The sequence below is a fragment of the Etheostoma cragini genome, chromosome 16, assembly GCF_013103735.1.
Source record: "Etheostoma cragini isolate CJK2018 chromosome 16, CSU_Ecrag_1.0, whole genome shotgun sequence".
Taxonomy (NCBI): Eukaryota; Metazoa; Chordata; class Actinopteri; order Perciformes; family Percidae; genus Etheostoma; species Etheostoma cragini.
Window position 1 is genome coordinate 1,377,770 of NC_048422.1, and position 13,061 is coordinate 1,390,830.

A 13,061-nucleotide genomic window follows, 5' to 3' on the forward strand; every position below is an offset into this window, starting at 1 on the left:
GGACTTTACAACTTAATAACAGCGGTTGATTAGAATTAATATGGAGTCCAATAAACACAAGTGATCAGACATGTTTTAAACCAGTCCAGTCCAGTCCAGAGAACCAATCTCTACTGATAGAAATTCCCTCTGAACTAGAAAACTGAGACTGCTGCTGTTTTAGTGTGTGTCTCAAAAAATGTCTTGTGTAGTCATAGTATAGTTTGTCGAAAAAAGTGATTAAAAAAAAGTCGTGGTATAGTCAGTGTTGCATTGCCAGACCTTCTTTAACGGTGCTGAGGAGGAGGTTGGGATGGGGGAAAAACCTGCTCTGGTTTATTGGCATTTCTTTAAACCAATCACAATCGTCCTGGGCGATTGGATCAATCCCGCAAGTGGAATGTCGTGGACATAGACTATGGCATGTTAAAAAAAGTCATGGTATAGTATTATTTTTTTTAAAGTGACCAAAAGCCATGGTATATTATTTTTTTTTTTAAAGTGACCAAAAGTCATAGTAAGTCTGGAAGACCATACAAACTAAACACAAGCACTGGGGATCAAACCATTGGTCAGAGTCTGCAGTGCGTATTTGCAAGTGAAAAAAAAGGTGTTTCTATGTCACTAACCAAATATTTGATGGCAGAAAGGATCTGGGCGAAGGTGACCTTGCTGGTGTTGTCGGACAGTTTTCCCTGGGTGAATATCTGGTTGCAGAGGTCTCCTCCTCCTGCGTACTCCAGCACCAGGTAAAGGCGTCTCGGCGTCTCCACCACCTCGTACAGACACACCACGTTGGGGTGCTGCACGCACTCCATAATGCTGATCTCCTTGGAGAGCAGACGCTGGGACTGACTGTCCAGCCGCTTCTTATCCAGGATCTTCAGCGCCACCTGGTCTACGAGGAGGACAGGTGAAGGGACGAAGAGACATTAAGTATCTGTCTTTATGCCAAAAAGAAGTTCTGATAAAACAACTTCTGCTGGAATAATTACTCAGTAGACAGAAAACAAATCAACGCCAGATTTGAAGGCTTCTTTTTAACATTATTAAAACTTCACTTCCCTTGCACAGATTGCATGTTCATCTACCTTTAGTCAGAGTGTGGTAACCCAGTTTGACCCGGGAGAAGGTCCCATAGCCGATCTCCCCGCGGACCTGGTAGAAGCCCACCCTGCGGCCAGTCATCTGGTCCTTGATGGCCGTGTCGTCCTTGCACATGTTGTCGGTGAGCATCTGCAGGGGGGTGAGGCGCGGCGGGCCTCCGGCCTCCTCGTCTTCTAGGCCGGTGCTGGAGCTGTCCGTCAGGCTGTTAAGGCTCTGGTGGCGCTTGGCGTTTGTCATCAGGTACTGGCTTCCAGGCATTTCTGCAGCAGAGTGAAGATAAGGTCATCTCAATGTCTTTACGTTACATGTCTGACAGTTGCTACTTGCTTTGTTGCTGAGATTTCTCATAGGATGCTTAAAAGGTCATTTTTAATCCACATAGCATTGCTTTATCACTGTAGCCTCAAGAGCTGCAAGATAAGACGATGGCGATATTTTTGAGAGATTGAATATCGCAATAACGTTATTACTTGCGATTCATAAACAAGTGCACTCAGTTATGCATTTCTGCTGCTTTCAGTGTACTGGTAAAATACTAATTTTATTGAATTAAAAAAAAAAGGAAATGAAATAATTTCCCCAAAATTGAACATTAAATCAAATATAAAGGCAGCACTGGAAAAAGACAGTCAGTTACATATTAAAGTGTACAACTTTGTAATTTACTCATAAAAAGATGGATTGGGAAGTTTGTAAGTACACCAGGAGCTTATTTATTAACACGTGCCTGCTGCCTTCTGCTCTCTGCTGCTAGCGCTACCGGCAGTGAGACGAGCACTCAGGGACGTCTACAAATCACAACACCGAAAAGAGATACAACAAAAATATCTACTTACTTAACTTATTTGTAAAAAGTACGTGCTGTAGTACAACTAGCGGGAGACAAGTTATAATTGAAGTAAGTTTGGAGACACTACCGTAATCGTTAAATTAATAAATATTTACCGGTTTTCGGTTTTCCTAAGCACTCAAAGAGAAGTTTTATTTAAATAAACTCCTGGTGTACTTACAAACTTCCCAATACATCATGTTGTGAGTGCATAACATATTTGTACTACCGTAGAAGTGTGGTGTCATTTCGGCCATTATTAGTGGGGTAATTTACCAGATACGCAGTTGGTTCCAATAGCGACTGCACTAAGCTAACCAGCTGATAACACTAACTCACCCAATGTCAGACCCGGGTGAAATAAGCTTCTGGGGGCTTGTTTGGCTTCAGGTCGGGGTGCAAAGGACCCTAGGGTGAAACTACTCCAAACCGTCACTTTAAAGTGCAATTTTCTATTGATGTGGGGATGTGATCTTTGCAATATGTCACTGCCTTTCACAAGGGTTATTGCTAGGGTTGGGGGGGAAATCAATTCTTAGATACATCTCGATTCTCTCTAGAACGATTCGATGCTCTATTCTGATAAGTTAATGTTTTTTTTGTCTTTGTTATTTAAATGCGTTGATTTTTGTTTAAAAGCTGCTGTCTCCAGAACTGTACAAATTATAAATTATATTGCAACTTAGAACAACTTAGAGTTTAGGCAAGAGTGCAGAAAAAACACACAAAGGTGGTCAAACGGGAAAAAAAGTTTTGTTTGTATACACATGCTCTAATAAGACATACATAAACTAAGTAGGCAAAACACATAAAGACGCGTGCAAAAGTAGTAGGAGACATTTAACAAAAAGAGTGAGAAAGAATATGGTTAGAATATATAGTAAAACAAGCTTGTTTTCTTACCAAGTTTCCAAATTGCTGCTTTGCATCAAAACACAGCCGTAGAATCCAGTGCATGCAACAACATGCAAATGTAGTTCTTTTGGCCCAGTAGGACCAGGGAAAAATTATAATCTTCACCTACATGCTGAAGTCTGACAGTTTGTGCAAAATCAATGAAGGCCCCTATCACTGAGCAAAACAGAGCCGTCATTCTCTCCATCTCTGTCCACTCGAACAGACTAACTGCACATTGATGGCCGAGAATGGGGGGGAGGGGGGTGCGACTGTTTGAGACATTAGGTAAGTTGAAGGACAGCCAGAGCTTCCCTGTAAACACCCCTTCTGTGAGAGCTCACCTTCTTCAGCGTCTCCTCCTCTCTAATCACTCTAATCCTGTTTTAATTTGGGTCAGTGCCAAACCATTTAAATGGCTAACATTAGTTCAGGGTGGCAACAAAAGAAGCTAAAAGGAAGCAATTGATGACAAATTTGTACCTGTATTTGTATACAGTATAATCAGAATGCTTTGATTTGCAGGTTTAGCAAAGCACACCTCTGTGAGAGACATGGCTGGGTTTTGTAGCTAAAAGGTTGATCTCTTGGCTTTTGTGGAGATGAAACGTTATGCAACGCTGTTACCCGATGTTCCCATAGAGATTAGCTGCCTGTCCCCTGACGCTGGCTGAGCAGCACAGATAAAGAGATTACACAGCTTGAGGTCAACGCTTCACCAGGCTGAGCATCTTCATGCAGCTGTGAGGAGCAGTGGACGCCCAGCGGGCAGACACTAGACAGAAGACATCGAGAAAGTTTGAAAGTTCGACATATCTTAAATGTTGCATAATGAAATGCAGAAATGGGTCTTGAGCTCGAATCAGTCACTGCTCATGTCCTCAGTGAACACGCCATTCAAAGTTGATCAATATAAAGAAACTGATACTTGGTTAATTATTTGGGTACAGATAACAGTCTTAGGCTACTGAGGGAAGCAGATCTTTTTCAGACTTTTACCTTCCTAAACAACAATGGGAAATCGTGACGCAAATTAAAGGAAGTTGAGTTTAAGGGCTCTGCTTTTCCAAAATGACAAGATGAATAGAACACAAGTTTTCTTTGAAAGAAAGGAGATGAACAGGTTAAACTCCCTGAATAGGTTAGGACTTTAAGCTGTCTGGTGTAATCAGAAGCGCCTCTCCCTCGTGCCCTGCCATGCAGGCGTCTGATTGGATTAAAGCCTTACAGGATATGATCTGTGTTTAAATGTGCTCTCTGCTCACTGGTCACCTGCAGGCAGGCTGATCAAACTGCAAATCTTGTCAAGTATGACACTGCATAAGAAGCAGTAGAGTTAAACTCCGAATTCAGCTTTGAAATGAAACTAAAATCCAAATCTGATCATTTTAAACCACTTTAGTCACATCTGCCCCCCTGGGAGGTCTGGAGAGTCATGCATCTGCAGAGTTGACGCGTCAACAGCTTCTGGCTCTTAACAAACTAGATCTTTCTCTTCTTCAGACGGCTGTCGCTGAAGCTGCCGCCACGCTGGCTCTCTTCCAGCTCTTTGATTCTCTGACGCAGAGCAACAATTTCCTTGTTCTTCTCCTCCTGGAAGAACTGCAGCTTCTGTGGATTAACAGGCACAGTTAATCCAAACAAGACCTGCAACCCATTTTACAGAACAGCACAGCACAGCACAGCTAACCACTAACTCAAAATCTTTTATTTGTATTTGATCTTTGTGAATTGCTGCACCAGGTTCATTATTTTCTGTGTGCTTTCAGTGTTTGACCTAGTTTTCTTTCTCATTAAGTGATTACTAATCAAATAAGGGTGGAACTAGTGATTGGTTTTATTATCAATTACAAAAAGAATTTTCCTGCAGAAAATGCTTGTGAATGCTGAAAACCTGAATTGCTAAAGCCTAAATGAATAATTGCGTAAGAAGGAGGTGAAGTAGTGAGAATAGTTGGAAAAGTGAGAATGGTTTTAATGAGTATGAATATCATTGAAATATTGAATGATACCTATAAGATTAAACAAAAATGAAATATTTTAAGGATTTTAAAAAAATGGTCATGTCTTAGTACAGGTATGTCCAAAAAGTGATAGAAAGTCATATTATAGTTTGTTGAAAAAAGTCAAAGTATAGTGAGTCGAATGAAGAGATAAAAAAGTCCTAGTATGTATGTCAAAAAAGTCAAAGAATACAATGTCCAAAGTCATAACAAAAATCAAACAAAATTGATAATAGTACGTCTAAAGAAGTGAAAAAATGCATAGTATAGTATGTCAAAAAAGACATAGAATAGTACATTGAAAAAAGTGATAAAAGGTCATGGTATAGTATGCCAAAAAAGTCAAAGTATGGTGAAAAAATTGATTTAAAAAGTCGTAATATGGTATGTTAAAAAAATTGATAAAGTAGTCATAGTATTGTATGTCAAAAAAGGTCATGCTATAGTATGTAGAATAGAATTCAACATTGATAAAAAGTCATAGCATTTTATGTCAAAAAAGGTCATAGTATAGTATTCCGGAAAAAGTGATAAAAAGTCATAGTACATGAGTCAAGGAGGTTTTGCTGCTGGTGATTTATTCTGTGGTGCTGGCAAAAGACCTTCCTCTATGCAGGGATAACCCCGAGTATGAAATACGTTCCGACTCAGCTTTTGCGTATAGTTTACTCCTGTTGAATTTCAGCCTGCATGCACGTTTTGTAGCCAAAAACGAGCAGCTCCTGCTGCTGAGTCGCCCTCTCTGCTCTCTGTATGCTCAGCTCAAGATTGTTGTTTTAATGTTCCCTTTTACCTCACTTCATATCATCTTTGCTATATCTTTTTCCCCAAGCTTTTCCTCCCGGCGGCACTCATGCACTCCTCTCGTTACTGCTCACTGTCCTAGCGCGACAACACGGGCACTGGCGTGACTCATTTAAGGCAACCTGCTATTCTCATTCTAACTTATGCTATCACGTAAGGGGGTTGCGGTTACATCCTAACTGCAGTGATACGTTGCTTCTATACCGTCACAGCCCTAGTTCCTGCACACCACAGCCTTGATTTACAGATTGATTACCACTTGAATGTGTTTTGGGCTTTGTTAGTGAACCTCTATGATGTCAAAGGTGCTGTGTGGGCTGCTCACCCTCTTGAAGACGCTCTGTGGAATAAGGCTGGAGCCGTGCTGCTGCTGCTGCTGCTGCTGCTGCTGGCTCAACTGAGCTACGCTCTGAACTCTGGCTAACTTTGCACCAAACTGCCAAAACGTACAAAGCAAAACACCAACGAGCTTAGGGAGAAGCTGAAACTGGTTGTCAAGAGGTCGTTTACAGATATTACTCTATGGCAGGAGCTAAATACCAGCTGATAAATATCAATAAACCAATAGTCAGTCTAGTCCTATGTATAAATATTTATTATACAACAGTTTTGGAGAGCCTTAACCTAAAAAAGTAACTTCTTGTGACTTTTTGATTGTACATGGTTACTCAGAAAAATCATTACAAGCAACACAGGAAGTAGCTTTTCGTTTACCTCCATCTGTAACTTAAGGAGCTCGCTCTGCCTCTCCCTCTCTTGTTCCTTCAGCCTCTTCCTCAACTCCTCCAGGTCCAGATCCTTTTTCTCCATCAGATTCCTCAATTCGCCATCTTTAGCTTCCACTGTAGGTGCCGAAAATAAAATCCAAAATCGTAATGTTTCGGGATTTTGTCCAAGTCAATTCTTTTCCCTGAAACCAATGATTTAGATTTTTTTATTGTTACCCCTGATTCACCTTAATATTTTCTGTTAATAAGGCATCTCTTTCCAGTATAACAGCAAATGCAGAAAAGGCAGAAAATCCAATGCCAGAGTGACTGAATGACATGTGATGTGCATTCTTTTGTAGAAAACAATTAGTTTTTAGAAATGTCTTCTAGACATTTTTTTTTAGACTTCTGTTTCTGTTAGACTTAAACTTAGACTTCTCTTTATTAATCCTTTTGGGATGACTGCAGGAAGGAAATTGAAATTTTCAGCAGTTTTAAGCAAAATACAGTATGGAGAGAAAGAAGACAGGATAAACAATAATAATAATAATAATAATAACAATAAAACCTTTGGCTATAAAAAGTAATTTACCATCATTATTAGTTAAGAGCAGTTCAAGTGTCCAGGTATGTATGTGTATGTATTGTCCTCTTTACCCTATTTACCCTATTTCCTTCTATCACATAATGAAATGCCATCACGTGGCAATAATTTAACAGCAATAAATAAAAAAATCACAATCCAAATCAAATCGGAACCAATGTATCGTGAAAGAATCTGATCGGGACATACAGCGCATTGTCCCAGCCCTGGCTTCCACTGCAGGACCCAGCCACATACAGACTCATCTTTAACAGACATTTACTCCCTCTTATTTCATTTGTGTTGTGCTGCTCCTATCTCATGCTGTGGGCGGATATCATTATATTATATTATATTGTTACAAAACTCTCCACACATTCGCCTACATTGCGACCACAAGTGCTAAAAGTAGAATTCCAGGATATATCTGACCCACTGTCTGTGCCATGTATTAAGACTTTATGGCTTTAGGGAGGTCATTTAATCTAAGTGTTCCCAGAAAGCTCCTGTGTTTGGTCTTACGCTGCTGGAAGCTCTCCCTGTAGGCGGCCTCCACCTCTCTCCTGCACTGCTGCCTGACAGTCTCTAGCTCCCTCTGGTGTCTCTCTGCTTCTGCTCTCATTTCCCTGGCAAGCCGCTGAAGCTCAGCCTCTCCATCCTGATGACAACACACAGGCCACACACGCCTCACATGCATCATCACTGACAGACTTCTATGCAAACATTTGGAATTGCTGCCTCGTTTGAAGGGTGAGACATGTTTTGTCTCAATCAATCTTTTTTGATAATGGATAAATCGGTTTTGGTCATTTTATCTATGTTTTCTAGTTTCTTCTCTCCTCTGTGACACTAAACTGAATATCTTTGAGTTGTGGACAAAACAAGATCACCTAGGGCATTGGGGAAGACTGACCGTCACCTTTTTATAGACCAAACACCTCATTCTGATTTTATAGAGTTTGCATACCCTGGCAAAAGTTTTTGCATACATTTTGAAAATATGACTCATCATGCAAAATAACTATCTTTGATTCAAGCATAGTGATTATATGAAGACATATCTTTTGACATAGTTGTTTGGCTGCTTTTTAAACAATATTTATAACAGAAATAAGCCAAATGGCCTGATCAAAAGTTGACATGCCCTTGAATGTTTGACCTTGTTACGGGCACAAAATGTGACACACACAGGTGAAAATAGCAATTAGAGGTTATTTCCCACACCTGTGGCTTTGTAAATTGAAATGTGTGTCTGTGTATAAATAGTCCATGGGGTTGTGGGCTCTCACGTTGGATGCACTAAGCAGGCTAGATATTTAGCCATGGGAAGCAGAAAAGAACTTTCAAAAGACCGGCGTAACAAGATACTGGAACTTTATAAAGATGGAAAAGGATATAAAAAGATATCCAAAGCCTTGCAAATGCCAGTGAATACTGTTCAATTGTGGAAATCGCTCAATACCAAGCCAAGGTTAGGTAGACCGGGAAAGATTTCAGCCAAAACTGCAAGAAGAATTGTTCGGGATGCAAAGAAGAACCCACAGGTAACGTCAGGGGAAATACAGGCTGCTCCGGGAAAAGATGGTGTGGTTGGTGCAAGGAGCACAATACGACGGTCCTTGAATAAAAATGAGCTGCATGGTCGTGTTGCCAGAAAGAAGCCTTTACTGCGTCAATGCCACAAAAAAGTCCGGTTACAATATGCCCGAAAACACCTTGACACACCTCACAGCTTCTGGCTCCCTTTAATTTAGAGTGACAAGACCAAAATAGAGCTTTATGGTCACAACCATAAGCAATATGTTTGGAGAGGGGTCAACAAGGCCTATAGTGAGCAGAATACCACCCCCACCGTGAAGCATGGTGATGGCTCACTGATGTTTAGAAGGAGGTGTAAGCTCTAAAGTCAAAAAAAGGAATCTTGTGAAAATTGATGGCAAGATGAATGCAGCATGTTATCAGAAAATACTGGCAGACAATTTGCATTCTTTTGCACGGAAGCTGTGCATGGGACGCTCAAAGTTGACCCTCCAGCGGTTACAGCAGAAAAAGGTAAAGGTTCTGGAGTGGTCATCACAGTCTCCTGACCTTAATTTCATCGAGCCACTCTGGGGAGATCTCAAACATGAACGGGCAGCTATCCAACCTGCAAGAATTCAGGGTGAGTGGGCTGCCAGTGCTGTATCAGCGCACTGATCTGTTAGGTGGGTATGGTGCCTTGCTCAAGATTGCCCAGGAGGTGAACTAGCATCTTAGCATCTCTCCAGCTACCAATCAATGTGCCTTTCAGGGGCTGGAACTAGCAACCCTCAGGTTCCCAACCCAGCTCCGTACGGACTTAGCTACTGCCACACCAAAATTCTTAACTTATCTAGAAAATAACTGTTAGTTTTAGCCCTAGTAATGAGTAAACCAAATAGAAACGTGGATATCAAGCCAAATGTCTCTGAACATTACTAACATTGATATTACAACTTATGGAAAACCTTATGTTGTAATATCATAGCAGTAATGGAAACATTCACCTGTGTATTGAACGTCTTGATTCACTGCTGTATTATATTTATTTAATAATAAAGTCTGCCAGTGTTCGCTCCTGCCTCGGGGCTCACCTCTGCTGTTCTCTCGTTCTGTTGTTTCAGGTCGGCCATGTCGTTCTTCAGTCTCTCGTTCTCCACTACAACAGGAACAGTTTTAGAAAAGTCACAGGATAAAAACCCTTTTCAGCTGTAATGTTACTACATGCTGTGGTGGAATGTAACTAAGTACATTTACTCAAGTACTGTGCTTAAGTACAAACTCGAGGTATTCTTTTCTTTTCATGCCACTTTCGACTTTGACTCCACTACATTTCAGAGAAATATTTCACGTTTTACTCCACTACGTTCATCTGACAGTTTTAATTACTAGTTACTTTACACATTGAAGATGTTTGGACACACAACATGTAGTTTATAAAATCTGATGTTTAATTATAAATGAAACTACCCAACAATCTAGTGGCCTACAAGTCTAGCAGAAATGATCACTCAGTTGATGGAGAGAACTGTTTGGATCATTTCCAGTCTCTAAAATGTGAGGATTTCTTCTGCATAGGGTACTTTTTTTCTGAATGTACAGTACTTACATACTATACTTGTATTTAAGTAACATTTTCAATGCAGCACTTTTTATTTGTAACATAGTATTTTTTACAGTGTTATTAGTACTTTCACTCACATCCATTAGTAAATGATGTGAATACTTCTTCCACCACTGACTATATGTAAACTACTACAGCAGTTGTCGTGTGGGGTTATTTATGATTGTGGATGCTATTTCACGTCCAAGCAAGATTAAACAACTGCATCACTATAAATATTGAACTGGGATACCATTTATTCGTTGCAGACCACAGTCTTCTTAAACTTGTACTAAACCTGTGCTACATGAGTGCCACATGATGACCGTACCATCATTTGTCTCAGAAACAATCAACAGCCATGTACCTAAGAGCCTTAGCTAATGTTAGCAACTCATTGCATGTTTTTCCATCCTGAAAAAGACTGACTACTGAGTACTGTAAGTATCCAGGGGTATGTCTTGTGGGTTATTGCACCCACCTCTGAGGTTGCACTGCACCTGAAGAGTCTGCTGCAGTCTGTTCACAGTGACCAGAAGACTGTCTCTCTCTGCAACAGACACATCCACACAATGGCTTGATGTTGCTTTGGGTTCAGGTTCCAGAATAAAATAAATGAATGAGGGGCATACAGTTTATACAACCAATAAACTGTATTTTTTTTTTATTATTGTTTGTCTGGCTTTACCACACTCTATATACAAACTTACAGGCAATAATCAGGCAGGCTAAGACAATTCTGTCTGAGAACTCATGTTTTGTTTTCACAGTTAAAGCTGCTGAACTCAGGAAAGAGGTAAAGGGTTCCTTTGTGTAAATATAATAGGTATAAGACCTTGTTTGTTCCTCTCGCAATAAAGCTCATTAATGAGCAGCGATGAACGTATGACTATGAATTCTTCAATGTATATCTGTGACTGTGATGCATTAACAAGCGATGAATGAAATTGTTTTTTTTAAGTATGGCTTTTATCATATTTCAGTATAGAAAATGGTAAATCTGCAATTTGCATAGGCCTTGGAGTAGCCCATATTTTGACTGTAAATTTGTCTTTTAATTGTTTTTAACCCTGTGCTTGTCGTTGTGTCTATAACTCTTGCAGCAAAGTAAGTTACTCCGTGTCCAAAATTAATTTCTCCTAAGGGAGACCAGTAAAAGTACTTTGATTTTGACTTGAATTTACCCATGTAGTATAACCTCACAAATTAGAGTAAAACACTGTATATGTGTCATCATGTCATTGTTGCTATGACTCATTCGTCATTCATTCATCTGCATGACAGTGTACTAGACATTAGATTAGATGTTAACTAAAATAACAGCCCATCTGAACAAATTTAGGATTTCATTTCCTGAAGTGAAAACTACTCTAGAAAATGAACACTGTAACGTTAGTGGAAACGTTAAATGAGTGTGTACCTGCTACTCACCCTCAACCACACTCTTCTCCTTGGCCAGATAGAATTTCATGAGTCTATTTGCATCTTCCAGCATGACCTCCAACACGTTGTTTTTGCCAGTAACCTCTGTAATTTTCTGTTTGATAAAAGTAAAGTCAAGTGGATAACGTTACTCTAACTACTTCACAATAGTTAACGGTATGGTCAACGTTACTAGCTAGCTAACGCTAGCGCTAATGACCGCTATCATAGATCCCAGAAATAATATGTTAGAGTCCATAAGCAAGCTAGCGGCTACCGTCAAGCAGGATTTATGAAATAACCGCATAACATTTATTTATTTCATATACAAAGTGTTAGGTTAATAATGACCTAAAGGTCCCCTATAATTATATGTATGCGAGGAACTGTTTTTCAGCCTCATCCTTTTGAATTTCGAGTCCACCAAAGTGAAAAACAAGAAAATAAATCAAACGGGAGTTAGCATAACGTTTGCTAATGTCAAAGAGGTTTTACCCATGCCATGACAGTTAAAGTTAGCTAACGTTAGCTGGCTAGCTAGCTACCCTAAACCGTTCCGTTACCTGTTCAAGTTGAGCAAAGTCCTCCATAAAGCTGTCAAGATTCACACAGTTTAACTTTATCATTTTACTAGCTATTCAAAGAAAGAGCATACTACTGTAGTAAAAGTAATACTATCGTGTTACTGCTTCAGTTTCCTTTAAAGTTACACTAACGTTAAGGTATACAATAAAAATATATTATTTTGCTGCTGGCTATAAAGTTGATTTTGAAGCTAGCTAGCTTACTGCTAGTAAACGGTTAACTTAACGACGTCATGACTGAGCTCGCGCACAAAAGGAATATTAATTTTTGTATGTAAGAGCTTAGCTCCTAAACTGATTACAGTTACTAAAGAATTGAGAAATTTTATTGAGAATGTAATTGAAATACATTTTAAGGTATACTTTTAGCAAAATATCAGAGCAAAGTATAGATTTTAATCGACAAAATGTGTTACATTTCACAGAGCATATCTTTTTGTTTACATTTAGACTTACATGCATCAATATTTGGTACACAATAACATTTTACTGTAAATGTATATTAACATTCCAATTTCAATGCAGGACATTTATCTTCTACCTTAGTATTTTTACAGTAGTATTTAGTATTTTTTTTTAGTATTTTCCCATTGCATTTGCTTTATTAAAAAAGGTGTAGCCTCCTTTTTACTCCATTGTATAAAAGTATTCTCCTTTAGTAGCCTACACTCTAACAACATTTGAAATGTCAAACAACTGACATTAATAACAAGACAAATGGCAAAAAGTATAAAAGTTGTTTATTTTTAAGACTTGATCTGTTATAATGCAGTAAATCCAACATCGATGATCATGTTTTGCCCAACATTTGCATGAAATTGGCTAAAAAATACAAACTCATGCACTAAAAGAAAGAACACTGACTGAGCATAAGACTGACAATCCAAATTATTTTGGCTGTCGGCTGTTAAAAAAACATTTCACAGTTTAAAAAATAAATTTTTAAAATATATATGGTAGGCTATGTTAATGGCTTCAGAAGAATAAACATCTAATATTTTCAGGTGATCATTTTACATGCGTAC

General features: G+C 39.2%; 2 protein-coding genes across 3 annotated transcripts in view; both read right to left on the reverse strand.

The window, feature by feature from the left end:
• The window catches only part of si:ch211-22d5.2 (serine/threonine-protein kinase NIM1), a 4,393-nt gene extending 1,338 nt beyond the window's left edge, over positions 1 to 3,055 (reverse strand). The window contains exons 1-3 of one of the 2 annotated variants that reach the window (XM_034896340.1): positions 2,940 to 3,055; positions 1,071 to 1,372; positions 609 to 877 (exon numbers count right to left, since the gene is read on the reverse strand). In XM_034896340.1, coding sequence (XP_034752231.1) covers positions 609 to 877; positions 1,071 to 1,344 — 543 coding nt within the window. In that variant the 5' untranslated portion in view covers positions 1,345 to 1,372; positions 2,940 to 3,055. Of the gene's footprint in view, positions 1 to 608; positions 878 to 1,070; positions 1,373 to 2,818 lie in introns of both variants that reach the window. The other variant, XM_034896339.1, reaches the window with a different exon arrangement.
• LOC117959289 (coiled-coil domain-containing protein 152-like) lies at positions 2,929 to 12,282 on the reverse strand. The gene is made up of 8 exons (XM_034896341.1): positions 12,016 to 12,282; positions 11,462 to 11,567; positions 10,512 to 10,580; positions 9,522 to 9,586; positions 7,432 to 7,567; positions 6,331 to 6,458; positions 5,942 to 6,052; positions 2,929 to 4,420 (listed from the first exon to the last, which is right to left on the reverse strand). Exons 1-8 carry the CDS (start codon positions 12,076 to 12,078, stop codon positions 4,292 to 4,294), a joined length of 807 nt encoding a protein of 268 aa, XP_034752232.1. The 5' UTR covers positions 12,079 to 12,282; the 3' UTR covers positions 2,929 to 4,291.
• Between the last annotated feature and the right edge of the window lie 779 nt (positions 12,283 to 13,061).

What these genes read in the sequence shown, in the direction of transcription:
- LOC117959289 (XM_034896341.1), bottom strand. Translation starts at nt 12,078, where the DNA reads ATGATAAAGTTAAACTGTGTGAATCTTGACAGCTTTATGGAGGACTTT. An exon ending in CAGGGAGAGCTTCCAGCAGC is followed by an intron (nt 6,459 to 7,431) that starts GTAAGACCAAAC and finishes CGGCACCTACAG; the next exon opens with TGGAAGCTAAAGATGGCGAA. An exon ending in TCCTTAAGTTACAGATGGAG is followed by an intron (nt 6,053 to 6,330) that starts GTAAACGAAAAG and finishes ACGTTTTGGCAG; the next exon opens with TTTGGTGCAAAGTTAGCCAG.